General features: G+C 43.0%; 1 protein-coding gene across 2 annotated transcripts in view; it reads left to right on the top strand.

Moving 5' to 3' along the window:
* Positions 1 to 17306, top strand: part of LOC117516678 (flotillin-2a) — a 74332-nt gene extending 57026 nt beyond the window's left edge. Inside the window, exons 5-11 of one of the 2 annotated variants that reach the window (XM_034177521.1) lie at positions 699 to 817; positions 895 to 1008; positions 1104 to 1223; positions 1440 to 1654; positions 13199 to 13382; positions 14059 to 14208; positions 17135 to 17306. In XM_034177521.1, coding sequence (XP_034033412.1) covers positions 699 to 817; positions 895 to 1008; positions 1104 to 1223; positions 1440 to 1654; positions 13199 to 13382; positions 14059 to 14208; positions 17135 to 17188 — 956 coding nt within the window. In that variant the 3' untranslated portion in view covers positions 17189 to 17306. The remainder of the gene's footprint in view (positions 1 to 698; positions 818 to 894; positions 1009 to 1103; positions 1224 to 1439; positions 1655 to 13198; positions 13383 to 14058; positions 14209 to 17134) is intronic. The other variant, XM_034177520.1, reaches the window with a different exon arrangement.
* Positions 17307 to 17810: the final 504 nt, after the last annotated feature.

Below are 17810 nucleotides of genomic sequence, written 5' to 3'. Positions count from 1 at the left end.
AAAGGGTCTTACTTACAGAAACACATCAAACCAAAATAGGATGGATCAGATACAGCTCCATGTTAGTGATACCACTCACTCACTCACTCACTCACCTTCAGTTAAGGGTCATGGAGCGAGGCGGGGGTTCACCCTGGACAGGACGCCAGTCTGTCGCAGGGCCACATACAGACAAACAAACACATTCACACCTACAGACTGTTTAAAGTTTCCAGTCCACCTAACCTGCATGTCTTTGGATGTGGGACAAAGCCAGAGCCCCCAAAGGGAACCCACACAAACACGGAGAGAACATGCAAACTCCACACAGAAAGGCCACAGGAGGGAATCGATCCCATGACCTTCTTGCCGTGAGGGTAACCACTAATCCACCCTGCTGCCAAGTTTTTTCAAATCTGCCCCTCCTATTTGAAATGTTGAAAATTTACATGAATAATTTTTGTTTTTTTTTAGTGCTAGTTTCTGATTGTGTTTGTGCAAATAAACACACGCCTCCACCTTGATTAGTAAGGCAGGTGTGCTTAACTAATCTGTCACGATGTAGCATGTTACTTTGTGTTAGCCACACTGAGAGCTGCACGGTTATCTGTGTGACTTTCTGTGTGATTACACATTTGCATTCATACAACTAGCTTTAAAAAAACAGCTGATAATTACTGTGGAACTAAAATGCTCTCCTCACTGTGGATTCATTTTAGGTACTCTGACTGTGGAGCAAATTTATCAGGACAGAGATAAGTTTGCCACCCTGGTGCGAGAGGTGGCTGCGCCTGATGTCGGCCGCATGGGCATCGAGATCCTCAGCTTCACCATCAAGGTGTGAGACGTCAGAATGACACAATATTCTGCAGTGATTTTTTTTTTTTTTTACATTTCTTTCTCTGTTCTTGACAGGACGTGTATGATAAAGTGGAGTACCTGAGCTCACTGGGAAAAACTCAGACGGCAGCTGTCCAGAGGGATGCAGACATCGGCGTGGCAGAGGCAGAGAGAGATGCAGGCATCAGGGTGAGAAACAACCTAATGAGCATCTCAGAGTAGCCCACACAAAATTTCTTTGGAGCAAAACCAGGAAACTACCCCTTTGACATTTCCATTCACAGGAAGCTGAGTGCAAGAAGGAAATGATGGATGTCAAGTTCATTGCGGACACAAAGATGGCAGATTCCAAGCGAGAGTTGGAAATGCAGAAGGCTGCATTTAACCAGGAAGTGAACACCAAGGTATCAGTGGAATGGTCAAATATACAACAGTGATCAAACGTAAGCATATACAACAGTGATGTCAGGAGTGAGCGATATGGCCTAAATTAATATTGCAGTGTCTAAAAAAAGTCTTAAACGATCATGCAGCGCAAAAGTCCGCTGGTTCACACAACAGAATCACAGTTTAACAATGCTGCCATGACTGTTAAAAGATAACAGTATCCCTCTCTGCAGAAAGCAGAAGCTCAGCTGGCATACGAGCTGCAAGCAGCCAAAGAGCAACAGAAGATCCGTCTGGAGGAGATTGAAATTGAGGTGGTACAGAGGAAGAAGCAAATCACCATCGAGGAGAAGGAGATTGACCGCACAGACAAAGAGCTCATCGCCACCGTCAGGAGACCCGCTGAGGCCGAAGCCTATAAGATGCAGCAGCTGGCCGAAGGACAGAAGTGAGTTTGTAGCATGAACACAAGCAACAGCGGCCTCTAGTGTCCACCAGGATCATACCATTAGCAACTTGATTAGCCTGTCTGTCTTTTGTTTATGTTCTGGTTATTGTGCATGTTAGAAGATGTAAACATGAACCAAAATAGGAGGTTCACTGGTCCTCACTCGTAGCTCTCAGAGCACAATATGCTGGACTTTCGATTGAGTTACAGAAATTTTGCCTTCATTGACTGACTGACTTCGTTTCCACAGGGAATAATTAGTATCGCTGTCAGTTTAGGCTGTTTGGACTTTCAGACTTTACAGTTTGAACTGGTGAGGTTCCATCAGTGTAGGCTGGTATCACTCTTATTGCGTCTTCCAAAACCAAGTAGATTGTTTTGACTGACTGAAGCACTTCTCTCTTTTTTTGCTCGGGGTCGCCACAGCAGATCTGAAGAGGATCTGCATGTTGAATTGGCAGACGTTTTAAGCCTGGGACCCACCGAATAATGAGCCACGCATGGGTGTGTCAGCGATTATTTGAAGAGTGATGCACGTTTTCATCTATCACGTAGCCAGTACTAAGGTACTTGTCTGTACCCCGCATGTGCCACGTCGCAACCTCGAGTGAGCCATGACCGACCGGTCATTAGAGCCTTGAATGGCTCGCATCACCCACACCAAGCCACGTAGTGCCATGATAGCGTGACGTTGGCGCACGTTTAGGCATGATGGGTTTGGTCCAAACCTCCAGCCCTCCCACACCTGGTCCCTTTAAAGTGTGTGTGTTTTCAATGCACAGATTCACAGCAGCATTTAAAGATGTCACATTTTTTTTAAATGCAGTCCAAAAATAGACACTCCAGTACAGACCCACGGTTGTGCGCTGTGTGTTAGGTTGCTGTCGACCTGTAATGCACCAGACCAGCTAGAACTGAACCAAGGGTTCCTGGACAGCCGCCTCTGTGCTCCTTGCTGGCTCTGTGGCTTGCTGGCTTTATTTCTTCTGCGGCTTTAAACACACACACCGTGATCCCACTCTTCACTTTGTGTTTGTCCGTTTATTTCTGCAAAATCGCTCTTTTGTGCGCGCACGCTGCCCTTCTACATACACAATGAGGTGGCCACTTGAATTATATACACCTGCTGCTGCAACTCGTGGATCACTTTCAAAAAAAATTAGTTTTCTTCCACAGCTTACAAGTCACCGTGATACAACTTTTAACTTTGTGTTATGTCTTCAAAATCGTGCGCTCTGCTTCTGTGTGGCTGCACAGCTCTGCGCTGCTTTTAGCGGCTTCTCTGGAGTTATTTCTTCCGCAGCCTTTAAACACACATCTACTTTCACACAGTCATCCAAATTTTAACTTTGTTTTCATCCATTATTGACTGAAAAATCACTCTTTTGTGAGCTGGCGTTCTGCCTAAATGCTCCTTTGGAGCATGATGACTCACTGCCTCAGTGCGCACACACAGTGGAGCTCATGTGATCCATTAACAAGATATTAAATCACCCATAGACATACTAGACATATAGACACATAGACATACAGCTAGGAACTGTTTTATCAAGCTATAAAAAACATTAAAAATAGTTACCTTAAGCTGTTCAAAATGCATTCCACATGGAGCAGGAAAGAGGGGAAAAAAGGTGTCCAGATGAAAGACTTCTGTGATTCTAGAAGCGATTAGAGGTGTTTTCAGCATCCAAGGTTTGGCAGAAAATGATTATAAGCTGCTACAAAATAATTATTTTATGTCCAGCGCACAGAGCAGGTGGAATTGTCTGCAAGAGGGCAGCTGCTCTAAAAACAGCCTCTCAGGTCCAGCGTAGCTGCCAGGCACGCAGATAATGGGCTTTTAGAAGCCTCGTAAGCACCACACACGCCTCCAAGTTGTCGTAGTACCTCGTACCCAAACTGCCCCATGCTGTTGTTGCTGAATTTTGAACATCTTGAAATTAGCGCCACACTCAGAAAGGAGCCTTATTAACTTAAGATGATGCCTCTAAGAGCCACTATTCTCCCACGATAGTTGAAGAAACCCTCTCATAGCAAAAAAAAAAAAAAAACATGCTGTGTGGCTCATTATTTATCCTTCTTTATTTGGTGGGACCAGGGCTTTACACTGGATCCCCTTCCTGAGGCATCTCCACATTACATGGAGAATGGGCTCAGGTGGTCTTGAACAGAGGAGCTTCTGTTTGGGAAGCAGTTTCACTGAGCACTTGGCCGTCATGCTGCCCTCTGCAGGAATGTTTTGAAACAATACAATATTTGCACAACAAGATGTTCTTGTGGTGAATGATGAGTGTTGTGTACTGAGCAGGAGGTTGTCACTGCAGGTAGCTGGTAATAATACTACAACCCCAATTTCAGTGAAGTTGGGACGTTGTGTAAAATGTAAATAAAACAGAATACAATGATTTGCAAACAATGATTTGATACACCACAAAGACAAGATATTTAATGTTCAAACTGATAAACTTTATTGTTTTTGTTTTTGTTATTTGCTCATTTTGAAATGGATGCCTGTAATACATTTCAAAAAAGTTGGGACAGGGCAACAAAAGACTGGAAAAGTTGATGAATGCTCAAAGAACACCTGTTTGGAAACAGGGGAGTGTCATGATTGGGTATAAAAGGAGCATCCCCAAAAGGCTCAGCCATTCACAAGCAAAGATGGGGTGAGGATCACCACTTTGTGAACAACTGCGTGAAAAAATAGTCCAGCAGTTTAAGAACAATATTTCTCAATGTTCAATTGCAAGGAATTTAGGGATTCCATCATCTACAGTCCATAATATAATCAGAAGATTCATAAAACCTGGAGAACTTTCTACATGTAAGCGGCAAGGCCAAAAACCAACATTGAATGCCCGTGACCTTCAATCCCTCAGGCGGCACTGCATTAAAAACCGACATCATTGTGTAAAGGATCTTACTGCGTGGGCTCAGGAACACTTCAGAAAACCATTGTCAGTTAACACAGTTTGTCACTACATCTACAAATGCAAGTTAAAACTCTAATGCTGCGTTCACACCGGGCGTGACGTGAACAACAGCAGCGACAGGTTGCCATGTAATCCCTATGGAACGACGCATTTTGGCGGCAAGTTATGCAGCGCGACGCGATGGACTTGAATGAAGCGACGCAAGTGAAGCGATTTTGAGCGATTGGCGCGATATTGCGTCACATCACGTCACGCTGCCCTCCTGCCCAAGTTGAAAAATCTGAACTTTTTCGTCTCATCGCACTGCGATGACCAATCAGGAACTGAATATGTAGTGACGTGGAGATGTCTGGAGTTTGACTGAAGATGTGAACATGTCCTGTATTTGGTAGAAGCCTGTGAGCAGGACTTATGTCTCTTTTGTCCTTTATTTCACAATTATTTTGTTAGTTTTTGGAGCGAGCAGCAGCCCCCCAGCAGCGGGAGCAGAGTTTCTTTCTCTTTTTATTTTACGTGTGTGCGCAACCGAATCGTCCATGGAGATTATTTTACTTATTAACTACACAGATGTATAATAAAACAAATGGTGACTTGTTTCCAAACACAATTATGACAGAGTTTTTGGGGGAAGAGCGAGGAGCAGCCCCTCAGCAAGCAGCGGAGTTTCTTTTTTTATTTTTTAATTGTTTACATGTGCGCGTGTGAACGGGACAGGATGTCCTCAAACTGGGTCCTGCAGAGGCGGAAGGACCACTGAAAGCAGTCGTCATCCAGATGCAGCTCCTGCAGCAAATAATTATACTCCCTGAATTGGTAACGTCTCATGACGTTTCAGCTTTCCACAACAACTCACGCCGTGTGATCAAGGTCCATCATGTTAACTTGACTTACAACCGGAGCCGGCGAGCGGAATGGAAGCTCCTCCTATTTGATGACGCACCGGGGCGAATTTCGCAGCAAACGCAGAGCGACACACCGGGTGATGGTGGCGCATCCGTCGCCACGCGACCACGCAAATTTGTAGCGTCTGATCGCGCCCGGTGTGAACGCGGCATACCATGCAAAGCGAAAGCCATACATCAACAACATCCAGAAATGCCGCCACCTTCTCTGGGCCCGAGCTCATCTGAAATGGACAGATGCAAAGTAGGAAAAGTGTACTGTGGTCTATGAGTCCACATTTCAAATTGTTTTTAGAAGTCATGGATGTCGTGTCCTCTGGACAAAAGAGGAAAAAGACCATCCAGATTATTACCAGCGCAAAGTTCAAAAGCCAACATCTGTGATGGTATGGGGGTGTGTTAGTGCCCATGGCATGGGCAACTTACACATCTGTGATGGCACCATCAATGCTGAAAGGTACATCCAGGTTTTGGAGCAACACATGCTGCCATCCAAGCAACGTCTTTTTCAGGGACGTCCCTGCTTATTTCAGCAAGACAATGCCAAGCCACATTCTGCACGTGTTACAACAGAGTGGCTTCGTAGTAAAAGAGTGCGGGTACTAGACTGGCCTGCCTGCAGTCCAGACCTGTCGCCCATTGAAAATGTGTGGCGCATTATGAAGAGCAAAATACGACAACGGAGACCCCGGACTGTTGAACAACTGAAGTCGTACATCAAGCAAGAACAGGAAAGAATTCCACCTACAAAGCATCAACAATTAGTGTCCTCAGTTCCCAAACACTTATTGAGTGTTGTGTTCGTCCATTATTGACTGAAAAATCACTCTCTTGTGAGCTGGCGTTCAACGTGAACAGTTTTATAGGCCAATAATAACACTTTAAAATCAAATCTCAGAGAGACGGGAAGCCACTGAAGGGATGCCAGAACCGGCGTAATGTGGTCAAACCTTCTGCTTTGTGTCAAAAGTCTGGCAGCAGCATTTTGAACCAATTGAAGACCCCTGATGCTGGACTGTGGCAAACCAGAAAACAAAGCATTGCAATCGTCCAATCTGGAAGAAGTAAAAGTATGAATCTGGGTCTCAGCATCAGCAGTCCTCGTAATATCTCTAATGTGGAGGCCAAAGGACAACATAGGATCAAAAATTACCCCAAGGTTCCTCACTTTGTCAGTATGATGTATAACGCATGAACCTACACAACACAACGTCCCAACTTCATTGGAATTGGGGTTGTACAATAATACTATTAGCACTGCATGAAATGAACTGAAAGGAAGCTGCATATGGATCCTCCATTGATTCCAACTTGATTACAAACTAATCAATCAAAAGTATCAGAATCCACAGCACACATGGGAGAGAACAACCATGTTTGTGTGTAAATACCTTTAGTGCACTTGCATCATTGCAATATGAAAACAAATGGACCACAAGAAAAAGAAAAAACACAAACTTTGGTGCCGAATATTAGCTCAAAGCTTCAGTTGTGAAAACACTTTTCTGTATTAAATGTTAAAAAAAAAAAAAATTGTTTTTAACTGTCATACCCCCATCACACATAGCCAGAATGAGGCCAAATGGCGTCAGTGACGATTCGGCCCACAACCGAAAAGTGTCCAGTTGCAGTTCAAAAATGTTCCGACAGCCATCTGCGAGAGTCTACACAGTTGGTCAAAATCGGCCAGCAGCCCTGAGTGTGATGCACATGTTCAAAACCCTCTGGGCACCGTCGAGATAAATTCCATGTGATAATCCAACCATCGCGGTGTACAGAGGTGCGTTGTGCTGCTGAAGTGAGCCAAAACGCAAAAATCAAAATTAAAGTTCTCTGGAAAGGCTCTGTCTGACAGATGGGTCACGTCATCAGTCCAGCACGTCTGCTCTACGCACACATACGTGAGGGCAGTAGCGCTGGGAAGTGGAGGACGAGCGCAGATGTGATTGCATGACTGAGTGAGTAACTGCACCATGCCGGGTTTGACACATATGGCGTGGGTCTGGTCTATATGCTGGTTGTACTCCAGTGTCCAGTACCGGCAGGTCCTGTGCGCGTGGGGAACACAGCGCTGCCTCCCACTCTGGTCCCGTGTTTGCCATCCAGACATTTGGACATGGGGTAGTCTTGAGCGCCTTTCATCTATCTGACAGCAGTCTGTCATCTAAACTGTTGTCTACATGCACTTTGGATCACATCGTGCAGGTGTGCACGAGGTGATCTGGATGTGTTCTGGCACTGCTGACCACGCCTCTTTTCATCCCGACTGCGTCTGATTATGGCAGTATTTGCCGTGTCAGGCTGGTCCCTGCACGTTCTTGCTCTGTGTGACGAGGGCTTCATTCTGTCATAGTTTTGACATGTTTCCACTTTTTACAACACATTTCCTGAAACAGGACTTTCAGTCAGAATCCGTTCTTACAGAATACGTTAAGTAATCATCATTGAATGGAGTATTCATTGTAGATTGCAGACAGGTCAGTCAGAGGGACAATGATGAGTAGATTCAGCTGCTAGTCCAGTCAGAATGGGTGAAAAGTAATAAAAATACATTTGTAAAAAGCTGAAAACTGACGTGAGCGTCTGTCACTAGATTGGACAATATACTCAAAGTTTCTGAATATTCCACTCTCCTTGAGCTTTCACCTTTATGACATCATATCTTGTAAGAAGTATGAGGGGGTGCTGATAAGTTCCTGACTTTGCCCAGAAAGAAGAGAGCCAGAGTTATGAAGTAACACATGTATTCAACATATTCCCCCCTGAGACTCATGCACTTGATGCAGCGTTGTTGCAACTTTTCTTGACCGTTCAAATAGAATTCCTTTGGTTGGGCCTCAAACCACCACCATGAGGACATTTCTCATTTTGACATGAGAAATGTCCTCAAAACTATACCCCTTCAAGTGTTTCTTCAAGTTAGGGAACAGATAATAGTCTGAAGGGGCCAGTTCAGGTGAGTAGGTGGGATGATAAACCAACTGGAAACGCAGGGTGTTCACTTTGGCAGCCACAATGTTGGATGTGTGAGCAAGCGCACTGTCTTGCATTAAAAAAGGTTCCTTTGGTCAACTTTCCATGGTGCTTCGTCTTAATTGCCTGCTTCAGCCGGTCCAGGAGGTTAGCATAATACTGTCCGGTTGTACTAGAGCCCTGAGGTAGGTAGTCCACTAACAGAATACTGTCTTTGTCACAGAAAACGGACACCATGACTTTTTTGGCCGATTTTCTGGGTGCGGAACTTCTTATTTTGATGAACGCACCAAATTCATCTAAGAATTCAGAATATATCCACAATACTAAGAATTCAGAATATATCCACAATAGACCTTACAGTACAGATATTTGTCCATTCCTTCCCATGGGCGACCTAAATAATGTAAACTGTTGTCTCCATCTTCCCAGATTGATAGCTTGAAAAAGCTAGGAATCTGTCAATCCTTCCAGGCTGGGTGAGGTTTCCCGTGTTGTGTCAAATTAAGCCACAGGCTCCACTCCTGGTGGTGCCCTATTCCTTGGTTTCAGTATGATCCTGAAACCAAGGAACAGTTTCCTTCAACTGTTCCTTGGTTTCAGGATCATAGATGTGGAGCCAGGTTTCACCCTCAGTCACTAACCTTGCCAAAACGTCCTGTGCAGCTTCAAAATGGGCCAAAATGACTTTCGATGCCTCATCTCGTTCCTTCTTCTGATCACTATTCAAACATTTGGGCACTCACTTCACCAAAAGCTTGCGCATGCTTAGGATAGTGGTGATAACAAATCTAACACACTCCTGGGAGATGTACAATATCTGGGCTATCTTGTTGGCAGATATTTGTTGGTCCTCAAGAATCAACTCATGGATTCCATTGTACACTCAACAAAAATATAAACGCAACACTTTTGGTTTTGCTCCCATTTTGTATGAGATGAACTCAAAGATCTAAATCTTTTTCCACATACACAATATCACCATTTCCCTCAAATATTGTTCACAAACCAGTCTAAATCTGTGATAGTGAGCACTTCTCCTTTGCTGAGATAATCCATCCCACCTCACAGGTGTGCCATACCAAGATGCTGATTAGACACCATGATTAGTGCACAGGTGTGCCTTAGACTGCCCACAATAAAAGGCCACTCTGAAAGGTGCAGTTTTATCACACAGCACAATGCCACAGATGTCGCAAGATTTGAGGGAGCGTGCAGTTGGCATGCTGACAGCAGGAATGTCAACCAGAGCTGTTGATCGTGTATTGAATGTTCATGTCTCTACCATAAGCCGTCTCCAAAGTTGTTTCAGAGAATTTGGCAGTACATCCAACCAGCCTCACAACCGCAGACCACATGTAACCACACCAGCCCAGGACCTCCACATCCAGCATGTTCACCTCCAAGACGTCTGAGACCAGCCACTCGGACAGCTGCTGAAACAATCGGTTTGCATAACCAAAGAATTTCTGCACAAACTGTCAGAAACCGTCTCAGGGAAGCTCATCTGCATGCTCGTCGTCCTCATCGGGGTCTCGACCTGACTCCAGTTCGTCGTCGTAACCGACTTGAGTGGGCAAATGCTCACATTCGCTGGCGTTTGGCACGTTGGAGAGGTGTTCTCTTCACGGATGATGCCAAGGAGATGTGTTGCACTGCATGAGGCAAATGGTGGTCACACCAGATACTGCCTGGTATCCCCCCCCAATTAAACAAAATTGCACCTTTCAGAGTGGCCTTTTATTGTGGGCAGTCTAAGGCACACCTGTGCACTAATCATGGTGTCTAATCAGCATCTTGATATGGCACACCTGTGAGGTGGGATGGATTATCTCAGCAAAGGAGAAGTGCTCACTATCACAGATTTAGACTGGTTTGTGAACAATATTTGAGGGAAATGGTGATATTGTGTATGTGGAAAAAGTTTTAGATCTTTGAGTTCATCTCATACAAAATGGGAGCAAAACCAAAAGTGTTGCGTTTATATTTTTGTTGAGTATATGTTGACAGTAGACTTCCTTAATTGAGAGAGTGTTTTTGTTGTTTAGATTTGTCTTTTTCCTGGTTCTCTCCCTCAGGCCCAACCAGTCCCAGCAGAAGACTGCCCCTCCCTGAGCCTGGTTCTGCTGGAGGTTTCTTCCTGTTAAAAGGGAGTTTTTCCTTCCCACTGTCGCCACGTGCTTGCTCACAGGGGGTTGTTTTGACCGTTGGGGTTTTTCTGTAATTATTGTATGGCTTTTGCCTTACAATATAAAGCGCCTTGGGGCAACTGTTTGTTGTGATTTGGCGCTATATAAATAAAATTGAAGTGAATTGAATTGAATTGAGTGGCGACATGACGAGTCGAAAAAAAAAACGGTCACGTGACTCATGGTGCCATCTTGGGTTCAAAAATAGCATTGGTTGTTAATGTGTCTGCATGTACATCCAGATATTTTATTTATTTATTTGATGAAAATGCCGGGTTGTTGTGCATTTGGAGGCACAAATAGACACAACAAGGATTTCAAAATGTACAGATTCCCTTCAGATCCCAACAGAAGAAACATTTGGGAAAGTAAAGTCAGCTGTGTGGGATGGAAGCCGACTTCATCATCAAAGCTTTGAGCGGTAAATTTATTGTTCAGTCCCATGTACAGAAAAACTCAAGTAAACCGTCGTTATATAAACGACGGTTTACTTGAGTTTACACTCACCGAACAAAAAAGTTCCAATGTTTTTGTATCGTTTTCCATGTAATAAACACCATATATAGCAGATTTTGTACAACGGATTTTCGCTCACATTGGATAAAATGTCCCGTCCGATTGCAGTGTATTTCCATTAAAAACCCAGAGCAGTCTGGATGTGCAGAGGTGCAAATTAAAGTTTAGCTCTGACAGTTGCTGATTTGAGGAAAGTGGGACCGGACTCATTTCCCTGATTAAAAGTCTGACCGTTTATTTTTTTCACACCGTGTTCAGACTCTGACCTGCAGCCTGACGTGCACCTGTTAAATCAAACACAAAAGGCTGTGATTTGACACTTTTCTGCTTTTACTCCATCTGTCATCATATTATAATAGTTTTTTGCAGTGCGCACGCTGATTACAAATAGATCAGAAAAGCCCACAACTTTACAGCACAAAGTCGGTGAAAGAGGAAAATGTTCAGCTTACCTTTGAAGAAAAGCTTGTTGAGGGTCAATTTAGTCCAGAATAAAGCAAAATCCAGAGACGGAGAACTTTAAAACTGTCACGCACGTCATTGTATGACATGGAGTTACAGAGCTGCAGAAGCATAAATCAGGCTTTAAATTAATTAAATAAATCATCATAAATTGTAAATGTATGTAAATTTGATAGCTTAACTATATTTATATTTATTTTGACAGTGCCTGTACCTGGATGTGTTGCTGTATATGGATAAATGATTTAAACAAATGTTGAAAACATTAAAGGTTCATTCACTAGTTCAGTGCACTTGGAACCAAAATGGCACCATGTTCTGAGTTGATGCTGCTCTCTCAATTAAGGCACCCGAGTTGCTGGGTCATTTGAGGTTGGGGGGTGGGGGGTGTCCACTGCGGGGCTCATCTTCAGTGGTAAAATGCCCAGTCCAGGTTTTGACAGTGCTGTAGGAAGGAAGGACACTTCTCCCCCAGTGTTTGTGACATCTCAGTGTGAACATCCTTTGCTGACTTTCCCTGGAGAAACAAAAACTTCATGATGGCCCGTAACTCCAACGACATGATACTTGCTTGTACCTCTGTCATCGTAGCTTATCACTGCAAGAAAAAAAGGTAGAAGAATCACAATCGCCTGATATTTGCACAGTTACATACAAAGACATTAGGCTGTCAAATGCCCCCACACTCATTTCTCTATTTCATCCTGAAGGGGGCAACGCCAGGAACTTGCCAGCACCACCTTGTAGCCTTGTCGAGGATGTACTTCAATATAAACAACTACATTACTTGATTACTATTGACTAGATGGCTATAAGATGCTTTGGAACATTATCTTGAAAGGAAAAGGAATATGAGGTCATGATTTTATTGACGACATCACAGTAGCATGAAAGCATTTTGATACCTCAGTCAGTCATAACAGGAAAGGCTCGAGGAGAAGGCGCAGAGAACTTTGTGCTGCATTCATGACTATAGTAAACTCTGGGAAAAGCCACGTAGGAAACTTCTGACCTCTGTAAAGTGTGTTTACTTGATGAATGTGGAGACACAGTTTTGAGCTTGGTTATTGTCTTTACAAGGCATGCATAAATATGTTATTAGAGATTGAAAATGTCTCTAAGTGCATTTCTAGTTGTCATCTTGGCAAAAACATAGACCACTAGAAACTTCACTAAAATATACAGAACATAAACGCGTCACACACAAAAGTCAATGCTTTAAGTGTAATTAAATGGCATTTGTAATATAAGCGTCTTAACAGTCATGACAGATTAAACTCCTCATGATGTCAGGTCGCATAAATCAGAGCACTGATGTTTGTGAGCAAAAAAAACAATCCAACCGTCCATGCAGACGGTTTTAAGTGTTGGAGCGTGTCGTGTCTGACTTTACATGTCATGAATGCAGCATTTGTATGTTGTTGAGGATGATTTAAAGGATTCATCATCAAATGACTTTTAGCATTTGATGATGAATCCTGTCTTTTTACTTTCCCGGCGCTGTTCTGAGAGTGTTTGCTTAAATACTGTTGGACAAATTGACAAACGCTGTGTTTTTGTCACACTCAGGATAAAGAAGGTTCTGACTGCGCAGGCCGAGGCTGAGAAGATTCGCTGTATTGGTGAAGCTGAAGCTGCTTCCATCGAAGCTGTGGGGAAGGCAGAAGCTGAGAAGATGAGGCTGAAAGCGGATGCCTATCAGCAGTACGGAGACGCCGCCAAGACAGCCTTAGTCCTGGAAGCTCTGCCCAAGGTACAGCAGGAACCTGGTAACATGGCGCATTTGTGGTATCGTTGGTGTACAAAACAACACAAAGACACTGACTGATGATCACTTAATATTCAGTACACACTGAAGGTCTCTTTACAAAGAGCATCAAGGGGAAACACACAAGGTCACCTCGATAAAAACGTGACGTCTAAAGGGCGAAGTGTCAGTCTGAAGGGAGGGTGTTGGGATTGGGCCTAATTGTGGTCAGTAGGGGGCAGTGTTTCTGAACCCTGATATACAAAATACTGCCACAAGGACGTCAGAGTGGGGCTCTGCAACACAGGTTAGGGTCAGTATTACCCTGACTACCGAAAAGAGGTTACGTCATGTTATCACTACACCGTTAGCAGTTTTTCCAGTGTTTTTCTCTTAATTACAGGTGAACCAGAAGGTTCTCATCTTTTGTCACATTTGTCGTAAAGCTCCTTCACAATTCATTGATTAGAAGACATGAAAATGTTCTTTGACTGGTTTCAAACTTTCTTGTTCATTACAAGTCGCACACATTTGTTAAGGCAACCAAAGGGCTAAATTTCCCCAGCGCTCTATGAATTCCTTTATGACGGACAATTAATGTGTGTCCCTTCCTGTCAAACGTGTTGACGAGTCTGTCGTCAGTTAAACGACTTAACGTAGGCTCACTCTGTTTTTAAATCAGATTGCCAGTAAGGTGGCGGCGCCTCTGGCAAAGACCAATGAGATCGTCATCCTGAGCGGAGACGGCAGCCGCGTGACCAGCGAGGTGAACCGTCTATTAGCCGAACTCCCCGTGTCTGTCAACGCCCTGACTGGAGTGGATCTGACAAAGGTGAGTGTCTGATTGTCGGCCCACGCAACGGACCTCACATCTTAAAAAAAAAAAAAAAGATTGTTTTTTAAATGCTAATGGGTGGTCGTACTGTTAGTGGTATACTTTTTAAAACACTCTGATCTTTATGTAAAACGCTTACAGGAGTCAAATATTCTCCAAAAATCAAAGCCGCCTTCTGAAGTCTTTGAAAAGTTATTCATGACAAATTTATTTTGCACAGATGAGTGTAAAGATATCAGACACTGGTGTATTAGCCCGTTAGCAACGCCTCCAGAAGTGTATGATGTGATTACCTTTATCTCTATGTAGCTACATTCATATGTGTTTGAGCAGAATACCTGGAGAACTCCTTATCGGAGTGTGGTCATACACGTGTTCAGAATAACAGTAGTGCTATGTGACTACAAAGATTTATCCAGGTTTTTTTTTTTTAGTATATTTCATATTGTTACATGGGAAACAAGGTACCAGTAGATTCTCACAAATCCAACAAGACCAAGCATTCATGATATGCACACTCTTAAGGCTATGAAATTGGGCTATTAGTAAAAAAAAAAAAAAAAAAAAAGTAGAAAAGGGGGTGTTCACAATAATAGTAGCATCTGCTGTTGACGCTACAAACTCAAAACTATTATGTTCAAACTGCTTTTTTAGCAATCCTGTGAATCACTAAACTAGTATTTAGTTGTATAACCACAGTTTTTCATGATTTCTTCACATCTGCGAGGCATTAATTTTGTTGGTTTTGAACCAAGATTTTGCTCGTTTACTAGCGTGCTTGGGGTCATTGTCTTGTTGAAACACCCATTTCAAGGGCATGACCTCTTCAAGTATTTTGACATATCCAAACTGATACATGATACCTGGTATGCAATATATAGGCCCAACACCATAGCAGGAGAAACATGCCCATATCATGATGCTTGCACCACCATGCTTCACTGTCTTCACGGTGAACTGTGGCTTGAATTCAGAGTTTGGGGGTCGTCTCACAAACTGTCTGTGGCCCTTGGACCCGAAAAGAACAATTTTACTCTCATCCACAAAATATTCCTCCATTTCTCTTTAGGCCAGTTGATGTGTTCTTTGGCAAATTGTAACCTCTTCTGCACATGTCTTTTATTTAACAGAGGGACTTTGCAGGGGATTCTTGCAAATAAATTAGCTTCACACAAGCGTCTTCTAACTGTCACAGCACTTACAGGTAACTCCAGACTGTCTTTGATCATCCTGGAACTGATTAATGGGTGAGCCTTTGCCATTCTGGTTATTCTTCTATCCATTTTGATGGTTGTTTTCCATTTTCTTCCACACGTCTGATTTTTTTTTTTTTTTTTTGTCTGTCCATTTTAAAGCATTGGAGATCATTGTAGATGAACAGCCTATAGGTTTTTGCAACTGCGTATAAGTTTTCCCCTCTCCAATCAACATTTTAATCAAACTACGCTGTTCTTCTGAACGATGTCTGGAACGTCCCATTTTCCTCAGACTTTCAAAGAGAAAAGCATGTTCAACAGGTGCTGGCTTCATCCTTAAATAGGGGACACCTGATTCACACCTGTTTGTTCCACAAAATTGACAAACTCACTGACCAAATGCCACAATACTATTATTGTGAACACCCCCTTTTCTACTTTTTTTTTTACTAATAGCCCAAGTTCATAGCCTTAAGAGTGTCCATATCATGAATGCTTGGTCTTGTTGGATTTGTGAGAATCTACTGAATCTTCTGGTACCTTGTTTCCCATGTAACAATAAGAAATATACTCAAAACCTGGATTAATCTTTGTAGTCACATAGCACTACTATTATTCTGAACACTGCTGTACTTGGCAGGTACATAGGGTTTATGGATAACAAGAAGTGATTTTGTTTAGGAATGCTCTACGATTCAATTTTCCATCCCCATGCTAATACAGGTAAATCTCGTTAACTCATGCTAGTTGGGTGTCGACAAAATTGGATGGCAAGTTATCTGAAACAATGAGTTAATGAGGTTGACAAAAAAAAAAAAAACAACTTAAAAATCAACTTAATATTACAATAGTTTTGACCATTTGAAGCGTTTTTGGATGTGACTCTTTAGATCCTCATACCCCTGTCACACATCTCCAGAATGAGGCCAAATGGGGTCAGAATGATTTGGCCCACATCTGAAAAGTCCAGTTGCAGTTCGAAAATGTTCTGACAGCCATCTGTGAGAGTCCACACAGTTGGTCCCAATTCACCAGCGGCCCCGAGTGTGTTGCACATGTTCAAAACCCTTCGGGCGCCGTTGAGATGGGGCAGCTATCTGACGGCGGCCCATGTGCAGTCTGAGCACCATCTGTCCGCAATTTACATATTCTGATGGTGGCAAAACAGGATCCAAAACGATTTGAGCTTTACTGTTGGTTCAGAATCACCTTCAGAGGTGGACGTGGTTGTGTGCTTAGATTCATCTTAATTACTGACAGTAAAGAAAAACTAATTATGGGTTATGCTAACAAGCAGTTAATACTAATCATGGATTATGCCAGTGGTGACCAATACAGTTGACCTTGGTTAGCCACAACCACATTAAGTGTGATTAACATCAGCCGCTGTTAATTGTCATTCTTGTTTTGCATTTTCTTTAAAATGGACCATCAGTAGGCAACCGGTCTAAAACGATATGCTCTAAACTTCCCACATACTCAAACCCAGTCCTGCACGTTCAGCCACATTCATGAAAACAGTTATCTGCTGACGGTGTGATTTTGTTTGGATTCACTGCAGAATAAAACCATTTCTGTCCTGAATTAAAACAATAATCTCACCTGGTTGTGTGAAGTAGTTCTGGAGTACTCTGTATAAAAGGTGACTGACTTCCTTGCTGAAGGTACAAAAGCTGTTTTAAAGTGTATCACGGTGCCTTTAATCTGGTCTAACTCTGGTCCCACAGATTCCTCTGCTCCAGAAGATCACTGGTCCGCCGCCGTGCCAACCCGCCATGTGATGAGTCGTCATTACTCTGGAAATTCCAACATGTATCTGCCTCAAGCATGAAACGTTGTTTTTTTTTTTTTCTTCTTCTACAACTGACCCCGTTATGCAACACTTGACACCGTTTGAGAGGTTTTTATATTTTTATGAGGTTTTCAGTTTTCTAAAAAACAAACAAAAATAAACTGGTACCTTAATTCTGAAGGACCAGATTGTTTAAATCTTGTTTTGGTTTTTGTTTTTTTTTGTTGTTGTTGTTGTTGTTCTGTTTTTTTGGGGGGTTTTTTTTTTTGGTTTTGGTTGTTTTGTTTTTTTGACACATTGCCCCTTTATCACACTGACCAGTTAGTTAGTTAGTGCTGCCATCTGTTGAGGTCATGATGGCAGCTACCCACTGGCCGCTTGCGTTTTGTGGCATCTGATCTGATATCCTTCAAAAATACTGTGAGGGGGAAAGCAGGCGTCTCGCGTGATACGTCTGAGATACAAAACGCCGCATGATGTGAAGAGTCAGAGAACACGTTCAGATCTACACCTCAGCAGTGATTCGATGTTTATTCTCTTTGGAAGCAGAGCGCCCCCTGTCTCTTCATCATCACAGCGCTCTGTGTCAAACCTTCAGAACACTTTCATAA

This window comes from Thalassophryne amazonica, chromosome 9, assembly GCF_902500255.1.
Source record: "Thalassophryne amazonica chromosome 9, fThaAma1.1, whole genome shotgun sequence".
NCBI classification, from domain to species: domain Eukaryota; kingdom Metazoa; phylum Chordata; class Actinopteri; order Batrachoidiformes; family Batrachoididae; genus Thalassophryne; species Thalassophryne amazonica.
This window is presented reverse-complemented; position numbering and strand designations above follow the sequence as displayed.